The sequence below is a fragment of the Podarcis liolepis genome (genome assembly GCF_965112155.1).
Source record: "Podarcis liolepis genome assembly, chromosome: 5".
Classification (NCBI taxonomy): domain Eukaryota; kingdom Metazoa; phylum Chordata; class Lepidosauria; order Squamata; family Lacertidae; genus Podarcis; species Podarcis liolepis.
Window position 1 is genome coordinate 20985576 of NC_139556.1, and position 20658 is coordinate 21006233.

The following is a 20658-nucleotide window of genomic DNA, read 5'->3' on the forward strand; positions in this document are numbered from 1 at the left end:
CCATTCTCACGCTGCTGCGCGCAACTCTACGTCTAGTAGCTAGATCGGCGAAGCTCCGTCTGAGTCTCCGCCCCGTGTGCACCAACTTAATATCCTAGCCTTGCTCCACCTTTTCCGCCTGACTGTCCTCCTCTGGGTCCCTCTACCCCCCGGGGCTTCTTCCTTCCGGGATTCTTCTGACGCTGACCCGGACCCTCCTGCCTCCTTGCGCCGGGCTTTAGGACCTGGCTCCCTTTCGGGGCTGCTTACTGCGCCGCCTTCCTCTGCATTTGAACTTGGCGCGCGCGCCCAACCTTCCACTTTCCTCTTAACCGTTTCTTCGCTCCCCGATGGAGGTGTGGCCACTCCTGACTCATGTCCTCCCTCCTGTGGTGAGCTGCCAGCGCTTCCCCCCTGGCTCCCTTCCTCTTCCCTGCTTCCTGGCGGTGACGCTGGTCCCGATTTCCAGCTGCTCCCCCCTGAGTCCCCTCTGGCTCTATCTTCCTGGGGTGCCCCCCTAGACTCCCCCCTTGCCCTGGCCACTGGTGCTCCTTTCTGTGAATCCTCTGATTCACTGGAAAGACTAGGAGATCTCGGGTCGTCGTCATCACTCATCTTTTCTTCTGCCTCCTCCCCTTCGCTCTCTGTTTCCTCCCTTGCCCGTGCCTCTGCTCCTAAACCCCTGACAAATAATAATAATAATAATACATTTTATTTATATCCCGCCCTCCCCAGCCGAAGCTGGGCTCAGGGCGGCTAACAACAATAAAACAGTACAACAGTACAACACAACACAACACAACACTCTAAAATCATTCATTATAAAATTAATCCAAATCAACCCAATGGCAACCATCCAATTAACATATCAAATCACTATCCAATAAAAATAAATAAATCAAATAAATCAAATTGTCTTCCGAATTATCATCTTGATTTTACGACTTCCCACAGCCTGAATCTCGAAGCATATCCAAATCTCAGTCCTGCCTCTCATCTCTCATCAATATTTTCATATTTCCATATCTCGATTTTATCTCTCCAAACTTCTCTCTGGCTCTGCGATCCTCAATCATGTCAGGTGCCCATTCCAAGGGGAATGACAAGGCAAAGCTCCAAAGCCTGGGCCCAACCTTATAGTGAGCAGGGAGGTCTGATTGGCCAACATGCTCCCAGCCCCACAACTCCAGAGAGCTGTGGAAGCGGAGCCTCAAGAATGTCCCATGTCCAGGCTAAGAGACTCACAACTCAGAGCAGCTGACCTCCAAAAACGCCCTGCACCTTCAACGGGTCCTCACCTTCTCTAACATTCAGCTTTCTTGCACTTTCCTGTGAACAATGTGACCCACTTAACCATGTAGCCAAATTAACCAAAACAACCCTTTTAACACCACCAACCTCTACACACTCACACCCACTGAATTCAGCACAGACAAGGCAATAAACCCTGCTTACTCAATGTGCAAGAAATGACCCAAAGGGGTGTGGCCAGGCTCATCAAGCCTGCGACCACATCTTCCTTTTTTTTTTTTGTATATAATTTTTATTAGTTTTTTTTAACATATCATTTTCAACAGTAATTAAACATACTTTTACATCTTATTCAAATTTTTGACTTCCATCAATCCTGTCTGAAAATTTTCCAATCTAATCTCTCAGTATGCATTTCTTATCTTCCCTATTACATTTCAAACTCATAACCAATATCTCTATCTTTTTCTACTTTGTATCACTTCGGATATTTTTCCGTACAAAACTTCTTGTAGTCCTACTAGCGTAATTTGTTGATTACAATTGCTCTTCAAATAAATAATACAGTGGTGCCTCGCAAGACGAAATTAATTCGTTCCGCAAGTTTTTTCTTCTTGCGAGTTTTTCGTCTTGCGATGCACGGTTTCCCATAGGAATGCATTGAAAATCAATTAATGCGTTCCTATGAAAACCACCTTCAGACCAGGTCCGGGGACAGTCTGTCCCCCGACCTCTTCTGAAGGCTGGGGGGGGGGGGACAAGGGCTTTTCTTCCCACCCCCAGCATTTTAAAAAACCCCGGGACAGCGGAGGACTTCTCCGCTGTCCGGGCAATCTTAAAATGTTGGCGGGCGGCATTTTAAAATCGCCCGGGACAGCGGAGGACTTCTCCGCTGTCCGGGGCGATGTAAAAGCCCCTGGGAAGGCAGGCAGGGGGGACAAAGACTTTTGCCCCCCCGCCCGCCTTCAGAAGAGGTCCAGGACCTCTTCTGAAGGCGGGCGGGGGGCGAAAGTCTTTGCTCCCCACCGCCTGCCTTCCAAAGCCGTCCGGGACAGCGAAGAAACGTGCTGCCTTTCTCCGCTCTCCCGGGAAGGCAGGCAGGGGGGAGCAAAGACTTTTCTTCCCGTCCTGGACCTCTTCTGAAGGCGGGCGGGGAGCGAAAGTCTTTGCCCCCCCCCCCGCCTGCCTTCAAAAGCCGTCCGGGACAGCGGAGAAACGCGCTGCCTTTCTCCGCTCTCCCGGGAAGGCAGGCAGGGGGGAGCAAAGACTTTCGCCCCCCGTCCGCCTTCAGAAGAGGTCCAGGACCTCTTCTGAAGGTGGGCGGGGGGCGAAAGTCTTTGCTCCCCCCCGCCTGCCTTCAAAAGCCGTCCGCGATAGCGGGAAGCGCTTCCCTGCTATCCCGGACTGCTTTTAAAATGCTGGCGGTGGGGAGCAAAGCCTTTCGGCCCCCGCCGGCCTTCCTGGACCTCTTCTGAAGGCCGGGGGGGGGGAAAGGCTTTGCTCCCCACCACCAGCATTTAAAAGAGGTCCCCGGAGATTTCCCTATGGGCTTTCTTCTTGTGAAGCAAGCCCATAGGGAAATTCGTCTTGCGAAGCGCCTCCAAAACAGAAAACCCTTTCGTCTTGCGGGTTTTCCGTCTTGCGAGGCATTCGTCTTGCGGGGCACCACTGTATACTTCTTCCAATCTTCTGTAAATCTCTGGTCCCGCAGGTTTCGAATCCTTCCTGTCATTTTGTCCAATTCTGCATAGTCCATTAATTTCGTCTGCCATTCTTCGTTTGTCGGAATTTCTTCTTGTTTCCATTTCTGGGCTAACAACACTCTTGCCGCAGTTGTTGCATATAAAAACAATTTAACATCTTGCCTATTAATGTCCTGACCTATAATACCAAGTAAAAATGCTTCTGGTTTTTTAAAAAAATTCAACATCTTTTTCATCTCATTATATATCATTTCCCAGAAGTTCTTTACTTTTTACATTCCCAAAAAGCGACCACATCTTCCAGACGCAGATGCCAGTATGTGCACATGCGCACCCCAAGCAGCCTTGCCCAGACACACAGTTGTGTAATTGGCAGGACTTTAGTGGCTTTTAAAGATGCAGTTGTCTTGCAGTCAATCATTCAAATATTTTTGCCCTTCAAGTGCAATTGATTTTGTTCTAACCAATGGCTAAGAAGGGTGTGTGTTTCTGGAGAACGTGCTGCTGACTCTATTCTGTTCTTAAAACAAACAAAGTTTGCTGACACAAACCCCTACTACACAAATGATAGACAATGAAACAAAATAATAATACCCCCATCTCACCCGCCCCCAACTGCAAGATGTCTATGATGAAAGTGTCTCTCACCAAAAGTAAACGAACTGTGAAAAAGACTATGAACTGAAAGTGGAGACAACAGGTGTACCTTTCCCTGTTTATCTGTTTGCTTTGTAACACACACACACACACACACACACACACACTTTAATTTAAAAAAAGCAAAGTTTGAAAACAGACAGTGGACTCATGGAGGAAACACAGAAGAACTTGATGACAGCACTATGTAAAAAAGTGAACAAAATTAAACTATTCCACAGTAAACGTCTGGGGTGCAAGCGGTCCCAATTATCGAAAATCCCAGGTCATACCTGAAATGATATTTGGAGTCTAGCTTTTAATTTATCGTTCTATCCTCTGCTATCTGTCACTTTCACCAGTTATCTCTGGCAACACCATACAACAGCTGACTTGGGGAAAGGAATCGGCTGTTCTGTAAGCTTAATACCATATTATGTGTGGTGTGCTGACTGCAGACTTATTCATTAGGCTGAATTATTATGGTTTCTAAAGTGCTCACATCTCTCACTGGCACTCCAAAAATAACTTTAGATGGCCAATTACATACAGAAGCAGGCATTCTTTTGCAGTAATGCCAATCCTAAGGGGCTGGAAGGATAGATATTGCAGTCAAAAACTTACCTCTCATTCACATCTGCCTAGAAAGAAATGCCACTATTTTTATTTTTTTTTAAAGCAAAACTTGCCCTGTTCCTGCAGCTTTAACAGCCGCCAGACATACACAAAAATGGCAGGAGTATGGAAGTAAAACCTGCTTATTTCCGCAGTTCTGCTGTTGGGAGGCCCAAAAGCAAGCCCAGTTAAAAACAACAACAAAAACCAGCTAGCAACCTCATTCCATAGCTATTCCCATGAAACACTGACCTGGCCACAAGCAACAGAAGCAGGGGAAGAATATGCACCTATGTGGTTAGCTTCATATCAAGTCTCTCTCTGGTTTTTCCACAGAGCTTGACAGCTACTGCATTCCTTTCCAGGCAACTTTTCGGGGCGAACATGACAGAGGAGGCCAGGGCCAGATGCGAAAGTGGTTGGATCAATGAATGTCAATTTTACTCGGTGCTTTTTTTTCTTTAAAAAACGTGTTTAGGGGTACTCTCATTCCGTCTGAGACTCAGGAAACACTGTGACAGGAAATGAGGCCGCCAACGGGGGTAGCAATGGAACTGACGATTCACCATCCTAGAGAAGAAACTAAAAAAAAAATTAGTTTCTTCTTCCATTAGATTCACAAAATGTTTAGGGTTATGCAAACCCTTGTGTCCCCCCAGAAAAAAGAACTGATTTTACCCTTGTACAGTAAACTTGTTTGTGCACACACACACACACACACACACACACACACACCCCTCTGCATCCTTCATCCCTGCAAGCAAGAAACATTATCAGGGTTCAAATACAAATTCCAGCAAAGCAGAAACACTTGAGGAGGGTGCAAAGCTGTGTGTGGCCTGGGAGAGGAGGTGTGGCCTTTGGGAGTCCTGAGGGCCAGATAGCGAGGGCTGCATCCAGCCTCTGAGGTTCACTATCCTTGCTTTATTTATATAGCTCAACCATGTATGTGTGTGTTCATATCTATATTGCACTATAATACTCCTCCCTGTGGATGGACAACTAGAGTGACATCCCCCACACTCACACACACACACCACACACACCACACACACACACACACACACACACCCCCACACACACGTTGAGGACTTAGGCTAGAATGTAGGACATAATTTCATGAGCAAAGGAACTCTAGACACCGCATAGATTGCCAGGTTGTTGCCTGGAATCAGTTCCCTCTTCACCTCCTGAGAGTAGATCCTAACAATGAGCATGCAGTTTACATGGGTTTAATCGAAACGGCCTCGGTCCTGTATACCTGAAGGAGCGTCTCCACCCCCATCGTTCAGCCTGGACACTAAGGTCCAGCTCTAAGAGCCTTCTGGCAGTTCCCTCACTGCAAGAAGTGAGGTTACAGGGAACCAGGCAGAGGGGCTTCTCGGCAGTGACGCCCTCCCATCAGATGTCAAGGAAATAAACACCCCATCTGACTTTTAGAAGACATCTGAAGGCAACCCTGTTTAGGGAAGTTTTGTATGTCTAATTTTTACATTTTTTTAATATGCTGTGAGCCGCCCAGAGTGGCTGGGAAAACCCAGCAAGACGCGTGGGGTATAAATAATAAAGTTGTTGTTGTTGTTGTTGTTGTTGTTGTTGTTGTTGTTGTTGTTGTTATCTAGCGATCTTTAGTTTGCTCCCTATTGAGTTTAAGGTTGCCAGAAGCCGAGAGCTCGCCAACACATTCTGCTGACCATCTTTGCGCACAACTCTCTTCCCCCCTCCAACAACTCAGGTTACATACGTGTTGCAGAACACCCAAGTTTGCCAACAGCTTTGTCACTTTTGTGCTGGAGAACGCAGGCATCATGTCGCTCAATGGAGTAAAAATAGTAATGTAACAATTAAACAAAGTGTCGCTAACTGCAAGGTCAGAGCACTGCTCCTCTCTGCATGAGGAGGCCACAGCGCCTCAAGGGAAAGCCATCTGTGAGGTTTTGCAAATACGCTTCTTTGTAAAATGGGAAGCAACAGTTTAGGGCATTCCGTATACCCTTCATAGAGACAGACTAATTATTAATGGCAGTTTATGGCATGGGAAGGGTGAAGGCAGCAAGAAATGGCTTTTCGCTGTAGATCTGATTCAAATGAAAATGTCTAGATTTTTTTTTTTTAAAAAAAAAACTTTTTTAGCATATGTATTGGGAGAGGGTTCCCTACTCCTTTTGTTGCCGCCTGTTTTCCTTGCAGCTATTTATACCCAAGTCCATGTGACACACATGGTTGCAACACAAACATTTGTGCAACCTGCCAGTTGATGTGGAAACGCTGATGGGCTCATTTCAGCTACAAATACAACCTTTAGGCCTTTCTGACTGCATAAACAATGTCTGAAAAGGTAATAGCAAGAAATAAACCGGGATTTTTTGTGGGAAAATTAAGTGAGTAGGTATAAGAACTGGGCTGCCAAGTCTGAGTTTGACCTGACATTTCAGTGTTTTCTACTCCTCAGGGGCCCCCCAGAAGAATTTAAGATGAAGGAAAAGTTATTTTCTGCTTGGCTCAGTAAGAGCTTTTTGCTATTAGCTCAGTTCCCATGTCAATCAGGTTCTGCTCTGTGACCCACGGAGAGCAGCTAGGCTCCCCACTTCATCTGCCAAACTCTTCTTCCCTGATCCACGTTTCCGAGCACAATTCAAAGTGTTGGTGCTGACCTTTAAAGCCCTAAATGGCCTCGGTCCAGTATACCTGAAGGAGCATCTCCACCCCCATCCTTCTGCCCGGACACCGAGGTCCAGCGCCGAGGGCCTTCTGGCGGTTCCCTCACTGCGAGAAGTGAGGTTACAGGGAACCAGGCAGAGGGTCTTCTCAGTAGTAGCACCTGCCCTATGGAACGCCCTCCCACCAGATGTCAAAGGAAAAAACAACTACCAGACTTTTAGGAGACATGTGAAGGCAGCCCTGTTTAGGGAAACTTTTAATATCTGAAGGACTATTGTATTTTAATATTTTGTTGGAAGCCACCCAGAGTAGCTGGGAAAACCCAGCCAGAGTGGCGGGGTATAAATAATAATATATTATTATTATTATTATTATTATTATTATTATTATTATTATTATTATTATTATTATCTACAATGCCATGCCCTTTATGTTCCAGGCTACACCTTCTCATCTCAGGAATGGAGATTCCAGAAACTCAACTTTGAAACTCATTTCTCAATCTCTGTGTAGCAAAACACTGCAAGGGCTAAAATGTTTGCAAGCAATGATTTCATCAAAATAGTTTATCATGTCCACCAAACTGTAAATTGGAATCTATTCTGCTTTAAGATTGGCTCTGGGTGGTGTACCATGGCAAGAAGAATGCCAATAAGAGCAATAAACATCACAACACAAATAATAAAGTGGCATTATAAAAAATAACTGCAGCAGTCAAAGCAATGCCAGTCAGCACCAATGAATTTTAGAATAAAAAGCAAAATAAAAAAAAGCATTTACCTGGCATCAGAAGCTATAAAGTGATATAACCTACCAAGCTTTCCTTTCCTTGACAGTTTACTATGTGCAAGCTACTTAGAGTCCCCCAACCCCAGTATTGCTATTGTTACAGTTTATTTATTTATATTTATATGCCGCATTTAGGAAAAGCAGGCTTCCAACACACAAATGCGTAATTTTAAGCACAAAGAAACACAGATTACAAAAAATTAAGACAACAAAATCTAATTTTTTTCAAAAAGTGTTAGAAGCCAGATACAATCTTGCTGAAACAAACAAAGACAGTTGTTACATTTCAACCAAAAACGTGCATGCCAGGCTTATTCCCTGACACGCTAGTTTTCCACACACAGGGATTTATTTATTTTTATCAACCTGCAATTTCAAATGATACAGCTGGGGCACGTTTACCATTTCCATGAGAACTAAGCCAAAGCTTTGAGATGAGAATGGATCTAAAAACCACCCAACACATTAAACTAAATTGAACTGATGACAGGCCGTGGAAAGCCTTGCTTGTATATTGTTGTTTCAAATTATTTACCCAAAACATCCTATTGAGGCAAGCTCTTAAAATATCCTTCTAATACAGATGGTCCAATGGTATGAATACTGTCTACATTTATCTGTTAAAATAAACACAATAAAGTCTTCGTTTTTAAAGGAACAGTTCAGCTTTTACCATTTTGGTGCTATCCGTGACCTTGCATCAACAGACTTTCATTAATTTATGTCGGAAGCTACACGTTTTTTCTTTCTCTTTGCTGTTTCATCCTCTTGTAATGGAACACACTGTGCCAAATGGAAGTTACTGAAGTGCACCTGTGAATGGACTGATCTCGCTTTTTTTGCTTTTGCTTTTTAACAATGAAGAACAACAGGAGAAAATCAGTTCCACAGCTGATTTTCAAATAGGAGGTTTTTTGTAGTCAGGAGATTGTCTTGATGACACACCTTGTTTTTTAACTGATTTAATGAACCAATTATTGTCAGGGCTGCAGTATTTCAGTTCAGAGTATATTTAATTAAAAGCTGATTAAACTCTTGATTAAATAATGTCGGGAAAGTATTTCTCTTTTGAAAAAAAAAACTTAAAAGCTTTTGCCCAAGTCACAAGACCAGGATATTATTATCTGATTAGAACTATATTAAGCTGAACGTGCCTCTAGCCCACTTTTACAGTGAAATCCAACTACTCAGATGTGAGACCCATGGAGTTCAGGTAGGGGTGTATAGCAGGAATGGGGAACCGATGACCCTCTAGATATTGCAGGACTCTAGTTTCCGTCATCCCTCACCCATTGACCATGCTGGCCAAGGCTGATGCGAATCCAACAACCTTTGGAGGACCAGAAATTCCCCATGCCTGGTGTACAGAACTGCAATCTCAACTGGGTCCCCCACCCAAAAAAGTTTGCTTTTCTTCATCTCTCTAGGGTGGCAATCTATAAAGGAAAACATGGTCCCTCCCAAACCACTATGGGTTGTATCCAGCTAAATTCTAGACATTAGTTTAATAACAACAACAACAACAACAATTTTTTTAAAAATTATTTATACCCCGCTCTCCCCGGCCAAGACTGGGCTCAGGGCAGCTAACACTGAATATAAATACAGTAAAAACATTCAAAACAAACCAAACAGTTGATTAAAATATAAGTTAGAATACAGCTTAAAATGCAGCTTAAAATACAGCCTCGTTTTAGTGGTAGCCTATAGATCAAAGGGGATAAAATATTCACCAGGGCCAACTATCCATGCTGGTCCTATATGGGCCAGCAAAAAAAGCCGAGGAAAAATTTATATACAAAATCCCATATGGGGGGGTTCCATTAAAAAAAAATGAGGGGGGGGGGGTTAGACTGAGTCCAGCCCAAAGGCCAGGTGGAACAGCTCCATCTTGCAGGCCCTGTGGAAAGATGTCAAATTCCACAGGATCCTGATCTCCTGCGGTAGGGCACTCCACCAGGCCAGGGCCAGAGCTGAAAAGGCCCTGGCCCCGGTTAAGGCCAATCTAACCTCCTTGGGGCTCACGACTTCCAAAGTGTTGTTATTTATGGACCTTAAGGTCCTCCACGGGGCATACTAGGAGAGGCAGTCCCATAGATATGGGAAGTCTTTTAATTTCAACAGGTCTGTTCTGAGTATGACTAACATTAAATGCAATCCTGTGCAGCTGGGTAAAGAAGATTCTCAGCAGGTACATGATAAAATTTGATTGCTGTAAAGAAGCATGTATAACGTTAAAACCTTGATCCTACATTCCATATTTCCATACTTGTGCAAATTGCTGATTTCTATAGCCGAAGCTTGAAAGATGCCTCTCTCACCTTTTGTTTAAGACTTTCAAGGAAGGGATTTCACAGCCTTCCTTGGCAACCCATTCCAATGCTGAACTGTTCTATAATTAGACAGCTGCATCTTCTTGTAGTCATTTCTATTATGCACTAGGTTTCCTAACGGTAGAACGGAAACAGCGAGGAAGGCTACCTATGGATGGCCTGCTGTTGAAGCCTGCAAAAAGTCTGTCTAGTTCAGCAGCGGACAAACAGATGCTTTTGGGAATCCCACTGGCAGGATGTGAAAGCATAAGACAATGTTTATATTTATAAGAATGTTACAAAACTGCCAACTCAATATAAAAAAATGGCGGTGTACAATAAAATGAGTAAAAAATTCATAAAAACATAAAATAGAGAACAAATGACCAGCAATGCATCGCATTAAAACTGCTTAGCAAAAGAAACATGTTTTCAGCAGGTGACAAAATAACAAAGTTGTAGGGTGCCTGTAGGATTTCAATACGAACTAGTACAGTATTCCAAATTACTGGTGCCACTACACTGATAAACCTTGGCTCCCATAGAAACTATAAAAGAATATAAGCTCACAGTGGGGCATTCAAGAGGGATTCTCCAGGTGATCACAGTGATCTGGCCAGTGTATAAGGGGCATAGTGGTCCTTCAGATAATGTCTGTGGCACAGCCATAGTCTTCAAAGAACAATTCAGATCCTTTTGCAATGTAGGATTTACCATGTGACCAAGGACAAAAGCTACCACAAGAACAAAACTATTTTTTTAATGGAATGACATTCTTTTGCAATTTGGACTCTAGAGGGAGTCATTTGCTATAGATGTTGAACTGGTAATGGAGACTTGCAACAGAAAGGTGTGTTTTTCCCATTCCTTTTTTAAAAAATCACAATTCTTTTTTACAAAAATATTAAAAAGGTTTTCTTTTTTAAAAAAGGAGGATTTGGACTTGATGCTTTTGTTTCTGCTGACACCCCATTTCAAATGTTCATACTACCACCTTCTTAAGCAGCGTTTTAAAAATGTCTTGAGAGTTTGGTCTTACTGCAGCCATCTTTTTCCAGCTTGATTTAGGTAAGTGGAGTTTTTGCATGCACAGCTAAGCTTCCCCTGTGTGAAAATATGCAGTAGTAAGGAAAGGGTGAAATCATGAGATTAATGCTGAGCTTTGCACATTGTGGCCCTGGTTAAAAATAAAAGACAGAACACTGTAACCAATTAAAGATTATCATAGCATGTTGCATGCTATAACTTTGTGTCAAAATGCATGAACATAAAAAAAGTTCGGTTGGATCATTCTAAGGAATCCTCAAGTCCAGCACCTTGTTCCCAACAGAGACTAACCAAATATTTCCAGTAAGCTCAGAAACAGGGCACAAATCAAGTCAGATGGGTTGGGTGCAAATAATAAAATTATTATTATTATTATTATTATTATTATTATTATTATTATTATTATTATTATTATTATTATTATTGTCATTCCATTAAAAATGTCATTCCATTAAAAATAGTTTTGTTCTTGTGGCACCTTATTATTATTATTATTATTATTATTATTATTATTATTATTATTAGCAACAGCCCTTCCTCACTCATTGACGTCTACATTTGATATTCTCTGAACACAGAGCTTCCATTCAGCTCTCATGGTTAATAGCCATCAATAGAACTTTGCTCCTAGAATTTGCCTATTCCCCACCCCCTTTTAAAAATCACCTAAGTCACCCTTTCCTGGCCAAATGTCCTCCAGAAGTTGTCAGATTCCCAATTTCCATCAGTCCCATCATGGTCAGTGTTCTGGGATTATGAGAGTTAGAATCCAACAATACTTGGAAGGCTGATCTAAGCCATGGTCACAGCCTATGGAAGCCAATTAGGTGAGTCAGGTGTGCATCATTTTTGGTCCCTATAAAATCATCTAAAATGGTAAATGATACCACCAAGGGTAGGATCATGACTGGGGAGGGGCAAACAGAAATATAATCCCTTCCAGGAACTTGCCAGGCTGCTTGGTAACTTACTGACTGCAACTATGGGGTGTGACCTTCCACAAAGCCAGATTCTCCTTATAACATAACTGTGAGGTCCATGGGATCTGGAGAAAAGGAGCAGCTCTCTTACAGCCTTGCTACTTCCTGAGCCTCTTCACAACTGGGGGGGGGCTTTCCCCCTCAGTCTTGTTGAGTCTCTTAAGTCAAAGCCATATATGATACCCCTTCCCCATCAATCCTCAGGAGAAAGGCAGGGCCAGTCGAAAAAATAAATTTAGCTCGGCTACCAAGCACAGCCCAAATGTGTGGGCCCCTGGTAAGTACAGTTATATAAATCATCCACTATGCTATCCTGAAATGACATCATGTGGATGGATGTATTATGTATGATTAATAGATGAGATTGGTACAATAAGTCGTTCATTGCATCTTTCTAGCTTTATATCTCTGTTTCACAACATAACATCCTGAAATGACAATACTGAATCATTTTATGATTCATCTAGTTTTATTTATCTACATGGCCTCTCTTATCCTTTTCTTTCTTTCTTTTAAATTCAAACACAGTTGGATAGGTTTTCAAATCCTGGCATTAGTCAGGTGCATAAAAATCCAGACCATCCCATAAAATTTGAGGCAGATGGCACTACTGAAGGTCTGGTAGCACTTTGGTTTTGATTTCGTAAGAGAATGGAGAAGGCGCACACACACACACACACACACACACACACACAACCCAAACCCAAGATGTGCCAAAAATATATTTCTGCTTCATCATCCTCAGAATTATGCTTGAATATACCTCCTACAAGCCCGAAATCAATTTCCAAAAATGCGCCATAGGTTTGGCAATAATATTGGTGCAGAAGCAAAAAGGGGAAGGGGAAAAAACAGAGAAAGAGAGAGAGAGATGGTGGATTAAAGGAAGCTGCAGTTACCATAGAAACCAATGAGACCAACTCAACACTGTGTACTTTGTAGCATCATCATTCTGTGGCTGATGAACCCCAACGGGAAGCATTGTTCCTGTCCCTATGGAAACCTAGGGAACAGCCCACACTGTAGTCACGGGAGATTAAAGCAAACTGGAGCAAATATCTTCCAATTCAGCTATGAGCAATTTCTCCTGCTGAGAGCTACCACCGATTTACACACACACACACACACACACACACACACACACACACACACAGCACATAAACCAGGGACATCAATAACAGACCCAAGCCGAGCAAAGGTGTTCAGTCTACAAATTAATTTCAAGGAAAGAAGAAGTGTTTGCAGGCAGCTTAACACATGTGAACACCTAGGAAGCGGATTTATGGCTGCACCTAATCCCCATGGCAACCCACGAGGAGGTTTAAAGCTCAAAATAAACTGCTCCACAAAATGACTTTTTTTCCCCTAATACAAACCACTACCTACCATTGGATAATTAGCATCCATTTCATCCACCGTCCCCCCAGGTGATTATATTTCAAACTAGGAGCTCCTTAGCTAATTATTGCACTAGTAGAGACCCTGAGCTAGTATGCCCAACAGAGACTGTAGCTTCCTACTTTCCTCCTGCCAGGGTAGAGCTTCGAGTGTGTGGAGCAAGAAGAGACAGGAAGAAAAGCAGGAAAGGGGCGAGTCTTGCTCTACTTCAAAAGCTACTGTGGTGAAGTGTGTTAAAAATAATAGTTCACAAGTAAGTAAATGTTTGCCAAAATCAGTGCATATTGTACAGTTGGTTGCTACAGTTCTGCTCCCCAGTAAACCCTTCTCTACCACCATGTAATATGTCATGCCACAATCAGCTCTTAATTATGCCAAACAAAGATACCATCCCAGGAATGCCAATGTGCAGGCATATTAATTCATTGTTTAGTGATGCTGACCAAGTTCACAATTATGGCCAACACAGTTGGGAAAGTCTCTGCTCATTCAAGTCAAGCTCCATCTCAAAAGGGGGTTCACCCCCAACCTCTATCACTGCTCCTGCTAGATCTTTCCACTTTTGCAAGCAACCCCACCTCAAAGCTTCTGTGATGGAGGGAAGGTAACAGGGGGCACCAATGCTCACTAGCTGGGTCTGGCAAACTTTGCCTCTTAGAACCTGCTCACTGTCGGGAGGTTACAAAGCTGACCATGTGGTGAATACGTTTTTTTGCAAACGTTCTAGCTCAACGCTCAAAAGAACCAGGTGGATTTCAAGGGAAGTAGGGCCAGGGATTGTTGGCAATGCATGGCAGGAATCACGTAAAACTAGAGGGCAGGGCACAGGGAGGCGCTGGCGAGCTCCACCCTCAGAGCCATGTGACTTCCAGGATTCTCAGGTGATCGCAGTGAACTTCTGCAGCCGAAACCTTAGACATATACTGAGAACCCTGGAAGATGGTTCAGGCACAGTCCGTTGCAATCTATCCCACATAACACAAAAATATATGTAAAGCCCATGGCAGTGAGCAAAGTTATAGTGCATAAAACATATGTACGAAATGTTAAAATATATTCTTTCCAACCATCAAATTAGGTGGTGGAGGGGAGCATCTCAAATGTTGTTTTCTTTTAACAGCGTTATTTTCAAAGTGTTCAGGATTAATTTAGAACCGAATTAGCTTTCACAAACTGTTCCTGGTTTTGACAGCTGCCCAGGCAAAGGATGTCACATTTTAAATAATTTTCACACATTGAGCTGCTGACAAGTTTTCTAATTTTTGTAACATGGAAATGAAAGAGAATAGGGATGGATGGGTATCCTCAGTTTCCCTTTCCCCCCTCCCATTCTGGTCCCATGGTTTGCTTCTGACCCATGTTCTGGTTCTGCCTGCCTGCCTTAACTTAGAAAGAAATTGAATTAATTTTGGAACTGGTGCGTGCACAGACTGGTGCAGTTTTCAGTTTGCAGGTGATCCAAGACATGCAAGCACAATCAAAGAGATTGTGAGCCTTTCAAGGTTCCTTTTTGCAAAGGGCTTTTATGAAGGTGTACCTATGTTCCTGTGGCTTTAGTAACCAGCAGGGAAACCAAAACTTATGCTGCACATGTGCAGCACTCTGAGCCAACACAAAATCAGAAATGAAGAATGGTGCGTAAAGGATATAAAAACAGCTCGATTTTGGGGATGCAGACTGAGCTAGCATAGGTTTGGAGATGGATACTAGGCTCTCCAACTTGACCCGGGTATACTAACAGACCTTCCAAGTGTCCCTATTTTCCAGGAAAAGTCCTAGATTTACAGAAGCCATCCCAGTTTCCAATTTGTTCCCAGAATGTCCCATATAATCAGAATGTACATTCCTATTATTATTATAGTTGGTCCTTCTGGATTCAGTGACACTGACTCCTTATTGGGCATAAATGGGCATCAGACTGCAGCCTTACAAAGTTTTCTTTTCTATGGAAAAGAAACTCCTTGACTGGACTTGATGTAAAGAGATCTGGTAACTTTTGGTTTCTTCTAGCATTTACGAATGCAACTGGTTATTTGTTTCACAGATGGAGAAATGTCTTAGCTCACTCCATGAGCACTCCTTTCACAGCTAGCTATCGAGAAGGTAGGCAGATCTCACTAGCTGCCAGATATGTGCTGCTATCCAAACCAACCCTTTCACACTTTGATTGGTGAAGGTAGGAACCCATTTCATGAAGACTAAGATGAGAGCCATACTAAACTGAACAATATGCAAAAAATGACAAAAACAACAGAGAAAGGGTCCTGAAAATATTAGCCTTTGAAGCTCTTGCCCTTTTACAACGAGTCTTATTGAACATATGGTACTGCCTTAAATGGGTGAGACCGTTGGCCCATCTTGCCAAGAACTGTCTACTTGGCAGCAAGTCTCTAAGGCCTCAGGCAAGGGACTTCCTTAACCCAAAAGGCCAAGGACTCAATCTGGAAAGTTGTGCAGGCAGAGCTCTGGGCTGCACAATTGAGAGACTGACCACCCTCATTGGAGCCCCTTTCCAAGGAAATAACTGATCATATGAGAATGAAAAAAGGGTGATTTGAAGAAAGAACTATTAATGAAGTCCTGTTTTTAAGATCAATTTTCACACCACACCTTAATAACTTTTTTTTCTTTGCTTAGCAAATAAATCTAGGCGGCAGTTGCACAACAGCTTTCTTTGCGTGAGCACGCCAAACCAAAAATCAATTGCTACTATTTCTTCTCCCTCAACACCAGTGTTCAGTGAACCACTTCCTAAAGGTTATTTAATTGTGAATCTGGAAGATTGATTTTGATTTAAACTGTGGCCTACAGTATGAAAAGGTACTGTAATTTCTTCATCTGTCACTCTGGCTGATCTAATTTTGATCTGCAACTGACCTACAAAAAGCCATAATCTTTTACTCAATAAAACAGAATTTTCTGCAGTTGGCTTTCAAGGGGAAATGACCAGACCTTTCAGGAATACACGGCGTGCTAAGTCACTAAGAAGCAGAGGCGGGTAAATATCTTTAAAAGATTTTCAATAACTATGCCCTCAGTTTCAGCTGGGATTTTACTTAAAAGAGCCACAACCCATAAATTCACTGGCAGAAATGTCCACAGAAATGTTGGATGCAAAAATGCTACCTAAAAGTAAGCTGCATTCCTAAACTGACAGAAAAACAATGTGTGGTTAAGTACATTTTCTTCCTATCTTTTTCAATTATATTGCATATTAATAAAGCAAAATATGCACATTGAGTTTTGCTTTGCCATAAAGCAACCAAACCCAAATGTTGATCCAATTTTTAAAAAACAACAATTCCTAACTACCTGTGCAAATGTCAATACACTGTACCCACTTTTAGTGAACCATTGCAACAGACAAAACCATGAAAGGCAGAATATTCATATTGGCCATATATATTCTATCAAAAAAGAAAGAAAACCAAAACCACATTTGCCATCTCATCTTTTCTCATCTCATAGAGCTAGGCTGTTTTTAAACAGATCCTTGTCGACTTGTGTGGCGAAGATATTGACATGCCTTTTTGGGGTGTTTGTTCACAAAAAAATTCTATTTACATCTAGTGTTTGTTGTTTGTTAGACTAAATCCCATTACTTTTAATTTATCCAAACTAAATTTACAATCTGGCAACGTGTATAGAGACCAATAAACTTATTACATCCTTTGACTGTTCCTGATATATAAAATTTTAAATATAAAACCATGTTACCTGCATGGTGTTTAAGCTTATATCAATATAGAGCCAACTGGATTCCTTATATGTACAGAACACACTGTTCTATACATGGTTCAAAATGGCTCCATAACACTTGCAAACAATTCTTTAAAAATAATAATAAATTAATGGTGTGGGTGTATGAAACTTAATGATAAAACCTGTTAAAAGTCCACAGTAATGATACTTCCATAATATAAGCACTTTGGACTCAAATCTAACAATACTAGCTCTAAATCTCAATTAAATCTAGGCAATTAACCCAAATTAGCCTGTTGGCTGCAGTGTGTCCTAGCAGGCAGCCTACCTAAATTCATTTTGCATAACAAACGAGCCTTGTTCCCACAGGGCCTGGATCCAAATTACTTACACCCAAATAAGGGAAATCTTTCCCCTGGAGGCGAAGAGCTCAGAACCAGGCTCAAGGGAGGCAAAAATGTTCCACATTTTTAATTTCCTAATAGAACTAGCGCTCTTTCCGTTCACAAGGTTCCATCGAACCAAGTCTTACTTAGACCAACTGGAATCAATAGACTTAAGTAATGAGGTTTATTATTTCAGTGGGTCTACTGTAAGTATGATTAATGTTGGCTATTGCCCACCATTTAACAACTCTACAGGGATAACAGTTATCTAGAGCAGTGTTTCCCAACCACTGTTCCGCGGCACACTAGTGTGCCGCGAGATGTTGCCTGGTGTGCCGCGGGAAAAATTAAAAAATTCAAAAGTTTTTGTTTTTTTAAAAAGTCAAATTTTCGATTGGGGCGCCGTCACTAGATGACCCCTGGGGTTCCCTCCCTCCCTCCCGCTCTGCGCCTCCCTCCTCCTCCTCCTCCTCCGGGGAGGCCCTTCCTGGCTCTCGGCCAAGGCTTGGCGGCTGCCACTCACTCACTCGCTCGCCCACCCATCCCTGCACCCGGCCTCTCCCCCTCCGTCCCCGGCGCAGGGGCTGCCGGGATCCGTAGTCCCCTCGCCCTTGGGCTCCGCGCCCGCGCGGGGTGCGCGAACTACGTTTCCCAGCGTGGCCTGGCGGGCCGGGCGTTTTGTTTGAAGCGCTCTTCTCCCGGCCATGGAATGAGCGCGGCGGCGGCGGCCGGGCGGGCAGGGGCTCTTCCGCGCAGACCCCGCGCAGCCTGCCTGCGCCCCCGCGGAGATCGGGCGGCAGGATGGAGCCCGGGGATCCCCGCGGAGGCGGAGCGGCGGAGGCGGAGGCTGCCCCCCAGGTAGGGCTGCGTCGGGGGGGTTTTATTTTTGCAATGCTGCATCCGCGCCGGAGGGGACGCATCGGACCGCGGGGAGACCCCTTGGCGGGCGTGCAAGGCAATGCATGCGTGCAGGCGTTGCATGGAGTGCAGTGCAATGCAATGGCAACGCGGCGCCCTGCATGCATGCATGCAACTTCCACCGGCGCTCCGGACTTGGCAGGTGAGGGGGGGTCCCCAGTGGGCGGCAGAGAGAGCCGGGAGGGTGAAGGGGAGCCGGGGGGGAACAGCGCTGCTTCCCGAGCCGAGCCCGGGGGGAAACTTCGGCGTCGTTGCGCCGGGTGTTGGAAGCGGAGGCTGGCGGGGCCCCCTCACCTGCAAAACCTGGTCGCCTCTCATATATTTCGTGCATTGCATTCATCGCCCGCTTCCTCCTCCAAGGAGCTCCCGGGGGCGCGCGTGGTTCTCCCCGTGTTATCCTCGCAACAACAGCCCTGCGAGGTGGGTCAGGCTAGTGGCCCAAGGGAGCACCCAGGGATTGTCCTGGCCAGGTGGGGTGATTTGAACCCTGCTCTCTGCCCGGTCTTCGTCCTCATTTAGCCCCCACATGTGCATGACTGTGCATGACTGAGGTTTTCCCCCCTCGTCTTGGCTATGGTGTGAGTCTGTGCTGTTAATTAATGGGGTTCTGCCTTCGGAGAAGATGAGCCAGCCCTCAAGGAGGTGATTATGTAATTTGCTAGCAATTCATGTCCCTCCCGGCGTGACGCTGTGCGCTGACGTCACGGGGCTGTAATGGTGGTGTGCCTCGAGGTTTTTTTCATGAAACAAGTGTGCCTTTGCCCAAAAAAGGTTGGGAAACACTGATCTAGAGTACTGAATACAAGAAACTTTTGGAGCTTTTGTGGCACAAATGCACCATTATGGGGAAGACTTGCTGTGCCTGGAAGTGGGTGCAAAATTATGACAAAAACGATGCCTATATTGAGTATCAGAACCTCCCCGACATTAGTAGTTAATTTTCATAACCTTAGGTGTCAGAAACAATACATTTCCCTTCAACAGGAACAAACCTGTCCTCCTTTAACTTCCTGTGCAAAAATTAGTCTACCAGGATCCTGTGGAAAGGAAAGGGTTTTCTGAAGACAGTTTGTCACATAATATGGCACCCTGATACAAACAATATTTACTTGGAAGATGCATCTCATTTCTCTTATTTGAACTAACTCTCAAATACATAGGTTTAGGAACCAAGAGCTAGAGTGGATGCACATGGCCAACCTTTTCACCTAATTACTTTAAATATCAAGGAATAGCCTGGTTGCCTGTCCTCATGAGGCCATTTTCTGCATGTATCAGCAAGCAGACACCAAAGAGAGAAAGTGTTGTTCATGTGAAAATTACCATATTGTTAAATGGGGGGTATTGGCTAGCCCTCTGAAAAAAGTAGATGGAAAATCTGAAGAAAGCATAGGGAAACTCACAAGGACTCTGCCAGTTAAGGTCTGGGCTGAAATCATCACCCCTGCCCAGTCTTTAACAGAGGTCATCCAGCCCACTTCTGCTGCTGCCACAACTTCTTCTTTCTCGTCTGTGGGTTTCAAGTCCCCATCTGCCTGGGTCTCCCCATTGCTGGTTATCTTCTGGACCTCCTGTAAAATTGAGAGAAAGAGATGAACAGTTAGAATGGCAGGGGTTAAACTGCAACAGAGTACCAGATAAACACATCATCTCTGTTTGCGGTCTCCCAGTTCAGTGCATTAGAAGCTAAAAAGATACTACTGACAATTAATGTCTCTGTGTAAAGTTACCCAATGCCTTTATATCCTCTTTACTGGGGATCCCCCCCCCCTTCCCTGTTGTTTGTCTATTTTATAAATAATGCTTGTATTTTGGTAAAGTAATAATATAAGTTATCACACACACACACACACACGACAGTTATCACCACAACACACAGTGAGTGGGAAAATTATGTTCTTCTGTCAAATAGAAAACTGGCCTGCCTTCTATGGGATACACAAATAAGAATATTCCTGTTAATGGCAAGTGCTTACTTTCTTACAAGAAAGAAAGAAAGAAAGAAAGAAAGAAAGAAAGAAAGAAGCCCAAGTCAAGCCATCAAAATGCCAACTTTGGTACAGCACACTTTCAGTCATGGCAAGTTCAGAAATGCAACCACAAGCAGCACTGTGATGGGGGCAGGGAGGAGATGATGGTAGGACCTGTTGTCTGAACAGTGCATCAGTGCTAAAGTGTTGGTCCTAGCAGGGAGGGAGATATCATTTGGGATGTGCTTCAGGCACTGTCTAGGCCTGGCACTGCTTTCAACTTTGAGTTCTGCCCATTCTGTGAAATGATG

The 20658-nt window shown here is 43.8% G+C and overlaps 1 protein-coding gene across 15 annotated transcripts in view; it reads right to left on the minus strand.

The window, feature by feature from the left end:
- The window catches only part of KCNMA1 (potassium calcium-activated channel subfamily M alpha 1), a 557989-nt gene that overhangs the window by 396440 nt on the left and 140891 nt on the right, over positions 1 to 20658 (minus strand). For all 15 annotated transcript variants that reach the window (XM_083502377.1, XM_083502375.1, XM_083502379.1 and 12 more), the window contains exon 2: positions 19781 to 19948. In XM_083502377.1, the coding sequence (XP_083358503.1) occupies positions 19781 to 19948 (168 nt within the window). The remainder of the gene's footprint in view (positions 1 to 19780; positions 19949 to 20658) is intronic.